Source organism: Chionomys nivalis, chromosome 15 (genome assembly GCF_950005125.1).
Source record: "Chionomys nivalis chromosome 15, mChiNiv1.1, whole genome shotgun sequence".
Taxonomy (NCBI): Eukaryota; Metazoa; Chordata; class Mammalia; order Rodentia; family Cricetidae; genus Chionomys; species Chionomys nivalis.
In genome coordinates, this window is record NC_080100.1 from 34,285,098 (window position 1) to 34,298,084 (window position 12,987).

Below are 12,987 nucleotides of genomic sequence, written 5' to 3' on the forward strand. Positions count from 1 at the left end.
GTCATTTGTATTTTTAGCAGGAACACGTCAGCCCAGTCCAGAGAACAGGTTGTTAAGGGAAAAAAGTGGGGGTGGGGAGGCAAATGCCGGTCGTAGTGCTATAGTATAGTATAGTATAGTATAGTATAGTATAGTATAGTATGGTATGGTATGGTATGGTATGGTATGGTATGGTATGGTATAGTTAGTATAGTATAGTATAGTTAGTATAGTATAGTATAGTTAGTATAGTATAGTATGGTATAGTATGGTATAGTATGGTATAGTATAGTATGGTATGGTATGGTATGGTATGGTATGGTATAGTATAGTATGGTATAGTTAGTATAGTATAGTATAGTATAGTTAGTATAGTATAGTTAGTATAGTATAGTATAGTATGGTATAGTATGGTATAGTATAGTATAGTATAGTATGGTATGGTATAGTATGGTATAGTGTAGTATAGTATAGTATAGTATGGTATAGTATGGTATAGTATAGTATAGTATAGTATGGTATAGTTAGTATAGTATAGTATAGTTAGTATGGTATAGTATGGTATAGTATGGTATAGTATGGTATAGTATGGTATAGTATGGTATAGTATAGTATAGTATGGTATAGTATGGTATGGTATAGTATGGTATAGTATGGTATAGTATGGTATAGTTAGTATAGTATAGTATAGTATAGTTAGTATAGTATAGTATGGTATAGTATGGTATAGTATGGCATAGTATAGTATAGTATAGTATAGTATGGTATAGTATGGTATAGTATGGTATAGTATGGTATAGTATAGTATAGTATGGTATAGTATGGTATAGTATGGTATAGTATGGTATAGTATAGTATAGTTAGTATAGTATAGTATGGTATAGTATGGTATAGTATGGTATAGTATAGTATGGTATAGTATAGTTAGTATAGTATAGTATGGTATAGTATAGTATAGTTAGTATAGTATAGTTAGTATAGTATAGTATAGTATAGTATAGTTAGTATAGTATAGTATAGTTAGTATAGTATAGTATAGTATAGTTAGTATAGTATAGTATAGTATGGTATGGTATGGTATGGTATAGTATAGTGTAGTTAGTATAGTATAGTTAGTATAGTATAGTATAGTATAGTATAGTATAGTATAGTTAGTATAGTATAGTTAGTATAGTATAGTTAGTATAGTATAGTATAGTTAGTATAGTATAGTATAGTTAGTATAGTATAGTATAGTTAGTATAGTATAGTATAGTTAGTATAGTATAGTATAGTATAGTTAGTATAGTATAGTATAGTTAGTATAGTATAGTATAGTTAGTATAGTATAGTATAGTATAGTTAGTATAGTATAGTATAGTTAGTATAGTATAGTATAGTATAGTATAGAATAGTTAGTATAGTATGGTATAGTTAGTATAGTATAGTATAGTATAGTATAGTATAGTATAGTATAGTATAGTTAGTATAGTATAGTATAGTATAGTTAGTATAGTATAGTATAGTATAGTATAGTATAGTTAGTATAGTATAGTATAGTTAGTATAGTATAGTTAGTATAGTATAGTATAGTTAGTATAGTATAGTATAGTATAGTATAGTATAGTTAGTATAGTATAGTATAGTATAGTATAGTATAGTATAGTTAGTATGGTATAGTATGGTATAGTATGGTATAGTATGGTATAGTATAGTATAGTATAGTATAGTATAGTATAGTATAGTTAGTATGGTATGGTATGGTATGGTATGGTATGGTATAGTATAGTTAGTATAGTATAGTATAGTATAGTATAGTATAGTGCTGGTAGTCAAAGGAAAACAAGTTCATAGCCAGCCTGGGCTACAGAGTGAGAAACTGTCTCAAGAAACAAACTTCCTATACCTTGGCATTGGGGTGGGATCTCTGCAGCCTTCCTGCCCTGCCATTGGATGATGTCTAAGTCACGGGGGTGGGGTCTCTTCAGTCTTCCTGTCCATTAGGTGATGTCTGAGTCATTGGGGTGGGATCTCTGCAGCCTTCCTGTCCTGTCATTGGGTGATGTCTGAGTGTTGGTGCCATGCACACTAACTTTTCTTCATAGTAACAATAGTCACTGTCTATACCGGTTACTATCCAAGCAATTCAAACCTGTCCATATCCATTTCTGTGGAAAGAATCTATATCTTGCCTGGATATATGTAGAAAGTTTGTTTCTCTGAATCACGCCATTCTCTGCCATCAACAGCATAACTTCAGATCCGGTGAAGCAGCTTATTGTGGTTCATAGTTCTGAGTCCAAGGTAGAGAAGCCACATTGCATGGCGGCCTCTCATTGGCAGTCCTGGGACAGCCCTTAGGAGACAAGGAGTGTGACTACATGTGTGCATGCATGTGTGTGAGTGTACGTGTATGGGTGTGGCATGTGTGCCCATCTCTTCCTCTTCTTACAGAGTCACCATTACTCATCCACAGGTCGTCTATCCTGATGACCTTGTCCGCCTCATCCTGGGGACACACTCATCATATCCAAACCATAGCAATTCTCTTTGTTGTAGAAGAATAAGCTTTGAGGAAAGCAGTATATGTTCTTCTTTCTCATCTTGTGTTCTTTGCTGGGTTTCCTGTTTATTTCTTAGATAGAAGAGGAGCTGAGGAGGAGCACATAGCTTGACTTCTTGAGTGTTAATAGTGTGCGTGGGTGGGGGTGTTAATACTGCCTGACAGAGCCATAGAAGTGTCATCTGTGTTAAGACTAAACTACTTACCTTGAACAGAAAACTGACTAACTTATCTGCAGCTGTTATGAGGCTTGCAGGGCACGCACCAGGGAGAGACAGTGGTCTCCTGTGAGTACGCATAAAGGTGTGTTTAACTCGTGATGAACCTTGAGGGGAAGTCCCTTTCTGGGTGCAGTGCTGACTCACACATGCAACAGTGCATGGGTTCCTCTAATGCTGAATTAAATTGTATCCGATAAAGTATTATTACTTAATACAGCAAAACCCAGGCATATTATCTTTACCTTCAAAATCAGTTGTCTATCATCGGCCTCACCAGAGGGAAGCCTGTACATTTTGTTTTTAAGAGCCAGGTGTGTTGGTGCACACTTTAAATCCCAGCACTTGGGAGGCCGAGACAGGTGGATCTCTATGCTAGCTTGGTCAGTGAGCCCCAGGACATCCAGGGCTACATAGAGGGATCCTGTCTCAAAAAAAATATTGTAGTTTAATTTAGAGTGTTTATAAACACTGAAATATTTTTTTAAAAATGTTTTTATCTAGGACTATCTAAACAAAAAAATGGTAAAGAAAATTAAACTTCCCAACTGTCCCATCATCATGGTGAAATATTTCTGCCGTGACTAATTTCAAGTCACTGATAAACAACAGGAGGTTCACAAGAATTCTTCAGTATGGGATTTAAACCTGGACTCTGGTTAACTAGTGAGCATTGGCTTCAGCAAACACCCCATAATAATTTGTTTTTAGTCACAGAGACTGCATGGGTCTGCTCTAGGTCCTCTGCATACGTGCTGTGGTTGTTGAGTAGGTTTTGTGAGACAACAAAACAGGCGGAGTTCGGGGGTGGGGGGACTCTGACTCTTTAGCCTGCTCTTGGGACCCTATTCCTCCTACTGGGCTGCCTTGTTCAGCCTTGACGTGAGGGTCTGAGTCTAGTCTTATTGTAACGTGTTATATCTGTTGCTATCACTGGGAGGCCTTTTCTGAATGGATCTGGGGAAGAGGGAAGGTGGGGGCTGGGAAGATCGGAGGGAGGAGAGGATGCAGTTGGGCTGTATTATATGAGAGAAGAATAAATAAAAAATAAAAAGAAGAAATATAGCTAATTAAATGATAAAAGAATTTCCCATGCTAACGCAAAGGACTTTGTGGAAATTCAAATTTCTACTGCTGAATATGGACTGTGACACACAGTATAGCATACATGTTGTGCTTACATGTTCAAGAGCATGGAAATCTCTCATGTGCTCACATGTGATAGCATGGAAACCATATAAAAATGCAACATGCTCTCACGGGCTAGAGAGGGGACAGTGCTTGCATTTTTTCAATTTGTAATCTTTCCCTCTTTCCCAAACCACTTGTCGAGCGCCCTGAGCTAGGTATGCAGTGGCGGTCTTCAGGTTTTCTGGAATTCAGTGTCCTGTGGGTCTGAGTTGATTGCTCTAGGGTCTTCTCTTTGAGACGTATGCCACTTGACTGTGTCTCCTGCTTACTCTTACTTTCTCACATTCTTTTCTGAAACTCGGTTCTTCTCATTTATTCAGCGGCTACAGTAAGTGTTTTCAAATACAGTTGGTGTTTGGCCCAGCAGTCGCCTCTGTGTTCACTTGTTGGGTCATGAGCTTCTTAACTCAATGAAGAAGGAACCTGATGCTCATAGCCCACGGCTGTCATTAAATTTCTCCCACCTCTTGAGCCCTGATGGAATACAGAGAAGATGATGTATTTGTTCTCTTGGATCTGTGAACCCCACCACTTGGTATTTTGCGTATGAGCTTGTGTGCATGTACATGTGTGGGAATGTAGCTGCGCATATCTCATGGAGGGCATAGGAAGGTCAGGGGACAGCCTCAGGTGTCAATATTTGGTTCCCACCTGGTGTGAGAGTTTCTGTCTCTTTGTTGTTTCCTACTGTGAGTAGAGGCTATCCGGCTTTTGAGATTTCAGAGACTGTACATCTTCACATTCCATGTTGCTGAGGGCATTGGGATTACACACACACACACACACATACACACACACACACACACACTACTGTGTCCTGGCTTTTCTGTGGATTCTGGGGATCAGGATTCAGGTCCTCTATAGCTTTCATGGCAAGTGCTCACCAAACTGTCTCCTCAGTCCTGTGAACCGACATTTGAGGCCAATCTTGTGTCTCCTTTTCCTGAATGTCCGTGTGATTGATGTTCAGTGTGTCTGACCCTCCAGAGCCGGACTGATTTGAGCAAGTTTGTAAGCCATTTTGTTTAGTCTTTGCAAGTTAGCTTCATTTCCATCTCACTGCAACACATTTCCACAGTCAGTTTCTGGCCCCCTAGAACATGGCAGTTGATAGTTTGAACTGGCCAGTAATGGCAAGAGGTGTGTGTTCATGTGAATGGGTAGGCAGAAAAGCAGAACACTTGGAGACCAAGTGAGGACATCCTGGAAGAATCATGAATGTTTTGCCTCATTCATTTGCCCACTCTTCTGTCCACATGTATCTTACTGCTTTTATTTGCTAGAGTTGGGGAGGGCACATTATTTCAGGGAATGGACTTTAGTTCCTCCCTTCACCAACACTAATTCCTGTGTGTGATGTTCTCCAGTGTTGTATTGACCCTGCTGGGAAGTGAGAACCAAGTGTTTTGGGGTGAGGGAATCTTCTGGGTGATATATGGTATTAGTCAAGGAAAGTGGATCCCTTGCTGAGGCCGAGCCCAGGCTTTACTTGCTCATTGCAGGGGAGACATCTCTGGACCTGGTTGGTTCCTTATAACTTGTCTATCTGTTATCAGTGTCTGAGTGCTCAATGTGTATACGTGGCTTATCTTTAAAGCTTTTGGGGGTGGTATTGCATCACATGAATAGAGGCAATAGAAATGAAGTCCTTCATTCTTTCTTCTGATTGAAGCTGCTTTTGCTGAAGAGCACTGACTTCTCTCTCAGGCCCACAGGGGAACTAAATGTAGGGGGAAGAAAATCCTGCATCTCATGCTTCACACCTTTGCAGGTTGGCATGGCAGTGATGTAGGAGTCCCTACATATGCTGTGAGTATGTTTTATTACCATTGGTTAATAAAGAAGCTGCTTTGACCTATGGCAGGGCAGAATAGAGCTAGGCAGGAAAACTAAACTGAATTTAGGGAGAAAGAAGGCGAAGTCAGGCAGACGCCATGTAGCTACCGAAGGAAAAAGATGCCCGAGCCTTACCGGTAAGCCACAACTTTCTGATACATAAATGAACAGAAATGGGTTAATGTAAGATATAAGAAGCAGGAATTTGCCTGAACTGTTGGTCAAACAATGTTGTAATTAATGTAGTTTCTGTGTGATTATTCAGGTCTGGACACCCAGGAAACCAACACACAGTCTCCTTTTACATGTCAGCCACTTGGGGAGTGCCTGCCTAACCGGTCCTATCCACTGTCATAAACCGGTGATCTTGATTTTAAGAAAACTTAAACTTCAGAGGACAGACAACCTGCCAGATGAGGGCAGTTATCCGTGAGGTCAAGGCTGTCCCCTGGAGCATAAATAATCATCTCCTGAGAACTCTTGTCTTCTCAGACAACAAGGACTCCTCTCCTCTCCCTCATCCGTAAGTCCTTTCTTCTTTGTGCCGGTTTGCAGAATCTGAACTAAGACAATGACCAAGGAGACCACACATTAAATGGATTACTTAACTGTTTGTTCCTCTTGCTCCTCCCTCAATGCTTTCTCCATTTAATCCCAAAGCTCCTGAGAGTGCCCTGAAAATAGACTTGGGGATCTCTGGACCCCTTCATCTCTCTTGCCTTCCCCATTCAACACTGTTACTTGTGTCTTTAGTCGGCAGGCCAGGATGAGTGGCCAAACCTTGCTTGTTGGTGGCACTGGAACCCAGGCTTTTACCCTGAAAACTCTGGTTACACATTCATCCTTTGGACTCAGGAGGTCCACTGTCCATCCCCCCCTAGAGATGTTTGTTATCTGGTGTCCCTGCATCCACTGTTTGTACATGGTCAGTTACAATGACTCTGCCCTGCGCCTGACTTTTTATCTTACAAATGAAGTCAGTGTTCACAATCGTCCACTTCCTCCCTTCAGTACCTCATCCACCTGAGCTGACTGGATGGCTTTCTTATAGCCTATAGACTGCTAGCACCTGCAAGGTGTTTTGTCATTAATAAAAAATTTAGACTAGAGATTTCATGATCAGCAACTCATTTCCTGTTTTTCATACATCTGCCTGAAAACTCCTTTTATCCTCCTAGTCACAGCTGTGTGTGCACACCCTGCTGACTGGAAATGCTCTAGCTTTTGATGTAATTTACTTAACTAATTTCCAGATTTGACTTCTAAAGATATTCTGGAACCTGGTAAATTACCCAAGAAAACTAAAGACTTGTGTGTGTGTGTGCATGTGTGCTTGTGCATGCATGCACTAGGAATCTAACTCAGAGCCTTGCACATGCTAGGTGTCAGGTACAAAAAAAACCCCAAAACAAAAGGCTAACTGTAATGGATGCAGGCTTCTAGGCTCACTCAACACCTGAGCACTCTCTCAACTCTTCTCACCCACCCCCTACCCTAAACCTCTCCAGCCCAAAGGGAGCCAACCCTAACCCTAACTCCCCAGCTTCTGATTCCTATACAACCCTGTCATTTAGGCCCTGTGCCCTTTGGTCCTCTCTGTTCTCTTTCCTTTGGTTTTCTCTCTTTCTCCTTCACTCCCTTTCTCTTCCTCTCTCGCTCTCCCCCTTTCTCCTCTTTTTAATCCTCTTTCCTCTTGACTCTCTTACTCCCCCCCCCCCCATGGTCCAGTTCAGTCTGCTGGTCATTTTCAGACTACTACTTTCTTGCTCTGTACTCTTCCGGATACTCTGATTGTTCTCTCTCCATATCTACAATTAAAAATGTCACCTCGGTTCCACCTTGGATCCCTAATGTCTTCATCAGGCAAAACTTCTACCACAAAGCTACACAGAAAGTTTGTTGGCAGTCTTCATCTACCAGTATTGATAAATTTTCCATGTTAATGTCTGGAAACTATGCAATTCTAATTTAACTGCTTGACCTTAAATGTTGGTTTTCCTTGGATGTGCTAAGAGGCTAGGTTTCTATATGCAAGAGTTATCATACACCTTTTAAAATTTTGTTCACTCGGGTATTATGTTTTATGCTAAGGTCAAATATGATTCTTTCTTAGTTACTTCATTCCAACCATGTCTCCAAGGGGTTGTTGTCAAGGATTCCAGGGGATTGTTTTCAAGACCACTTTCCAAGTGCCAGGAAGCATTTGCTGGAAGACAAGCATGGGCTAATTTAAAAGACTAGAGGTCAAAGCAACGTTAATGACTATGTTTGTCTTCCCTCTGTTACTAACAGGGCTTTTCTAAAATCACACGAGTGTCAAGCTGTGTTTTGGTCAAGTTAAAAAATAAATAATCCAGAGTTGCAAAAATCTATTTACACTGGCTTACTTCCAAGAAGACGAGAACAATGGAATTACGTATTCACTAGCAGAAGTGACACCAGTGTTAAGCCAGGTGATTTCCACAGGGAACTAAGAAATATGGAGAAAATAACCATGACTTCCCACAGCCCTGATGGTTTAACACAGGGTTCCAGGTTTCTGTGCACTTCCTGCCCATAGTGACAGTAGCTTTACCTTGCCTGTGCAGATGGACAGACTGCATACAAGTCAAGAAGGACTTACTGCACTATGAGATGAGAATGAGTTTCTGGACCAGGAAAGTGATAGTTTGGGCATTCTGTGTGTGGGCTTTGGGACAAAAGAAACCTACTTAGTAAGCCTGGCTATGTCATTTATTAGCCATGTAATGGGGGCAAGTTTCTTAACTTGTCTTTCTGCCTCACACTATGTGTCTGTAAGAGGGAGAGGGGAACGACTGGGCCAATCATAGATCTTGATAGAGGAAGGCAAATGAAACAATCTGTTTATACAAGGAAAGAAATGACACATGCCTTTAACACACAGGCCTTTGACAACCATTTAAGATGCAAACTGTAGTTCTCAGTCTCTAGTTTTGTCCGTTAAAGAGCAGCCGATGACCAACTTGTGCCATAAGCAACTGTACCTCATGGCAGAGGGGCAGCTGCTCTACTTGAGGAGGTGGCAGTAACAGCACCCACATCTTTATAGCTAACAAAAATTCCCATGCCAAATTGAACAAAAGGCCCAATACTGGCAAATTCTTCGTGTGTGTGCCTAAGTCAACCCAGATGCTAGGTGATAGTGGCTTTATCCGTAGATGAATACATTTAAAATTTTGTTTGTTATCATCTACTCAATTAGGGGTTCTCTCTATCTCTCCGTTTCGGTTAGTGTGGCCATTGTATGATCATTTATTAACATTTTAATTCCCTCTTTCCTGCAGATACGAAGAGGCTGAACTTCTGGACTTCTCCCCCACTTGAGGTTAGTCACATTCACACAGTTTGATTTGGCAAAGGAAACGTGAGAGGAAATGGTGATTCACGGCTCATTTCCTCAGCTTTGATCACCACGGAAACCGTGTCGAGATGGAATCTATACTAGCCAGCTCTGCCAGTGGGTAGGGGCCCTCTATTGTGGCTGAGGAACAAAATGCCTTGACCAACGAGACTTTGGGGATGTTTATTATTGAAGCAGAAGCTGGTCTATCCTGACTAGTCTAGGTAGAGTAGAGAAAGGCGTTTTTCTAGTGGGTGAAAATGGATTCTAAAGTAGTCAGGTAAAACACTGAGCAGACAAGTTAACAGTCTGATGCTTACAAACAGGTAGGCTTCAAAGACAAAAGCATTCCACGAACAAAATAGCAGGAAAAGAAAACCTTTTGGAAGCTACGTCTTAAAGGTTCTTTGACCCTTCTGGCTCCTACAATCCCTCCTCCTCCTCTTTAGCAGGAGTCCCTGAGCTCAGCCCAATGTTCAGTTGTGAGTCTTTGTTGGGAGCTGTGAACCCCCAGATCCCAAATTTCTTGTAAACAGCTTGTTTTCCCCTGATCTGAGTGCCTACAGCTGCTCTGAGCACAAGATCCTTAGGAGTCCCTGACGGCAGTAGTGGTTTCTGGTGGGTTTGGCTGGGGCGTGGCTATCAGTTAAGGATCCATATATAAGCTACCCCTGAACACAATAAGGGGGGCATTCTTGGGGCATTCTGGCATCAAGGATGACCTGTGTCTCTATCTCTGTGTCTTTGTGTGTTTTAATCTCCAGCCCCTTGCGTGGTTCATGAACTGTATGGTATGTGGCATCAGATCTGCATCTGTTTCCATCAATTATTGGATGAAGGCTCTCTGATGACAATTGGGGTGGTCATTAAGTATAGCAGAATATCGTTAGGCATCATTACATTAACATTTTGTCTTCTCCAATTGCGTTTGGTCCTATCCCAGGTCTCTGGGCCATCCAGCCTCTGGGTCCTGGCCCTCTAGGCAGTGCCAGGGGTGGACTCTGGTGGCATGGGTCTCAGGCTGGATCAGTCATTGGTCGGCTACTCCTACAATCTCTGTGCCACCCTTACCCCAGCACATCCCACAGGCAGGACAGACTGTAGGTCAAAGGTTGTGTGGCTGGGTTGGCGTCCCTCTCTACTGGAAGTCTTGCCTGCTCACAGGTGATGGCCAGTTCAAGCTATGCATCCACCATTGTTAAGAATCTTAGCTGGGGACATCCTTGTGGATGCCTGGGAATTTCCTTAGCACCAGGTTTCTACCTTGACCCTGAAATGCTCCCCCTTTCCAGTCACCTCTTTCAGTTTTCTCTGCCTCCATTCAACCCCCTGAACCTGATCTCTCATGTTCCTGTCCTCACCTGCCCCCAGTGCACCCATGAAATCACTTCGATTTCACTTTCCCAGGGAACGCCATGTATTCCCGCTGAGGCCTGCACCTTTCTGGACAGAAAGAAACAGAGGAGGAGTGGATGGGGGAAGGGAGGCGGTGGGGGTGGGGGTGGGTGGAGGGGAAAGGGAGAAGAGGAGAGGGGAAAACCATGGTTGGGATGTAAAATAAATAAATATAATTAAAAGAAAAGGTTCCTCTGTAAGATAGGGCACTTGCTTTCCCTCAGTTTCTGCTCAGTATAGGAGGTTGAGCCATCTGCTTTCTCTTTCACAGCCTCAAACACAACCATCAAGGACTGGACGCGGTCTCCCTCACCACTTCTAACCACCCCTGCCCCCGACAACACCCTCTTTACATCTCTACTCCCTAGGGCGGGGAGGCAGAGTTTGAGGGTCTACCTTGTGTCTTGTAATAGCCCGCAAGACGAAGGCTCCATATCGTAACAGCAGCGTCTTTTCTCACGAGAGAATAACCCTAATATAAAGTAGCAAACGTTACACTTGACGTGGTTCCAGACTCTGCAGACTCTGCAATAACATGGAGTGATTGTCACCTCAGGTGACTTTGGGCAAGGCCTCCAGCTGCACCACCTTCTCAGTGAAAGAGGTAGTTGTTTAGGGGCAAGCTCTGCCTCAGCTCCCCTCCTCTCTCTCCTAACTCCGCCCCTCAGAAAGCCTGCCAAAGGGCAACTCCTCCTCCTGAGATGCTCAAGACCACACCCCAGGGTATTTAAGGCCTGGGTCCTAGACTTGCCCTGTGATTTCTTCTCCTCCCATTTCTGAGAGTCACCTGGGAGTGCCCTGTTTTGCTTTGCTCTTTTTATTAATTAATTGCTGATCTTATTAATTTTGCTTGATTTGGCTTATTGCATTGGCAGAGGGACCCTAAAACCAGGAATTTTCAAACTACTTAACAGTAGTCTTCCAGAAACTTTGCTAAGTCTCAACTTTGGGAAGGCCTAGAAGGCATAAAAAAAAAAGAAAGCATTATTTTGAAACAGAAAAGAGTTCTTAACATGCACAATATTTGAGGAATGGTGGGAAATTCAGTCAGGCCAGGAAGCACACCCTGCTAGCTCCCATGACCCTTCTTATTATTGGAGCATCAGATGTGTCTGAAAACAACAGAAGGTGGAAATAATTAAATAACAGAGACAAAACACTTACGCTGTCAAGTGACTTGGGTCTTAGCCAAGAGCTGACAATATCAGAAAATATTTCGCAGAAGATTGTGCTTTTCATAGCCATACCCTGTGACTACGATAGGAAATTAGTACTGGATTTTAATTAAGCTTTGTTGGGCCGAGGCAGGATGGAAATAAATGTGGAGAGCAAGCCTAGGGTTACTTTTCTCAAACATTTTTTTTTTATTCAGTAAAGCATACACTTAAAAAATACATAAAATCATCTAATAAGCAAAAACAAAAACCCAACCCCAAAACAACCCAGAAAAAAACAGCAAACATGCCATAAACATGAATGAAACATACTGAATCTTCCTGCCAGTGATGTATTTTGTTTCTGAATTACAGTGTGTAGGGGACTCACAGGAACTCATAGACTTGGTAGTGTTTGTGCACCCGAAGATTTTAAGTGCGTATTTAGGAAGGATGTTTATTTGAAATAAGGAATCTTGAATTATAAAACTGTGAATGGCTTGTAGAACACAGCTAACTAAATTAAGACTTTGCTCATATAAACTAGAGTAATCTCACCCGCAGAAGTTGAAAAATATAGATCTTCTAGATTTCCACAGGGCGCGACCCCAGTCAGTTTTCATCGTGGGTGGGATTGGCAGACGGCTTGCTCTCTTCACCTGGTGGGTCGTGACCCCGCTGGCTTGGAATGGCCGGAAGTACTCGGTTTGTTCTCAGGGGTTCTCCAGATAGAACTGGATTGGAGAAGGGTCAGGGGATAGAATGAAAGATAATGGAGATTTGCTTCTCCCAGAGGCTCCTATGGAATGGCGCAGGAGAACCCTGCAATTGCTCAAGGAGCGGAAGCACATTCTAAGAAGCCGTGCTGATGGGAGCTGGACTAAGGAGAAAACCTGTGTGTTCATATTTAACCAGGCCTACTACACATCAGGGATTTGAAAAATGCACAAACACAGGATTGCGACAGCTCAGACTCCACGTGATCTGGCTGTGCGTGCCTGGCAGGGCACTTGGCGCTGGAGCAGCTCAGCACGCTGCTCTGGATGAGCCTGGAGACATTAGCTCTCATGCAAAGCTCCAAAGGCTCTCGGGTTTCTTTTAGAAAGAGTTCAGCTTGTTCGATTATTTTCTGCATTCAGCAAAACTGATTAGATATCTTTGTCTTGTCGCCCTGAATTTAACTGAGAAGGCCTCTCTGGCTTCACCAGGCTACATTCGAGGTCAAGGAGCTGACTGAAAGCAAGTGCTGCCTGGCGCTTCTCTCGGACACCACTCAGAATCCTCTCTTGGCACTAATCAGTAAGGGCAGAG

The 12,987-nt window shown here is 42.3% G+C and overlaps 1 protein-coding gene across 2 annotated transcripts in view; it reads right to left on the bottom strand.

The window, feature by feature from the left end:
- Nucleotides 1–11,929: 11,929 nt before the first annotated feature.
- Ankrd55 (ankyrin repeat domain 55) overlaps nucleotides 11,930–12,987 on the bottom strand; it is a 92,189-nt gene continuing 91,131 nt past the window's right edge. For both annotated transcript variants that reach the window (XM_057789755.1, XM_057789753.1), the window contains one exon: nucleotides 11,930–12,410. In XM_057789755.1, the coding sequence (XP_057645738.1) occupies nucleotides 12,289–12,410 (122 nt within the window). In that variant the 3' untranslated portion in view covers nucleotides 11,930–12,288. The remainder of the gene's footprint in view (nucleotides 12,411–12,987) is intronic.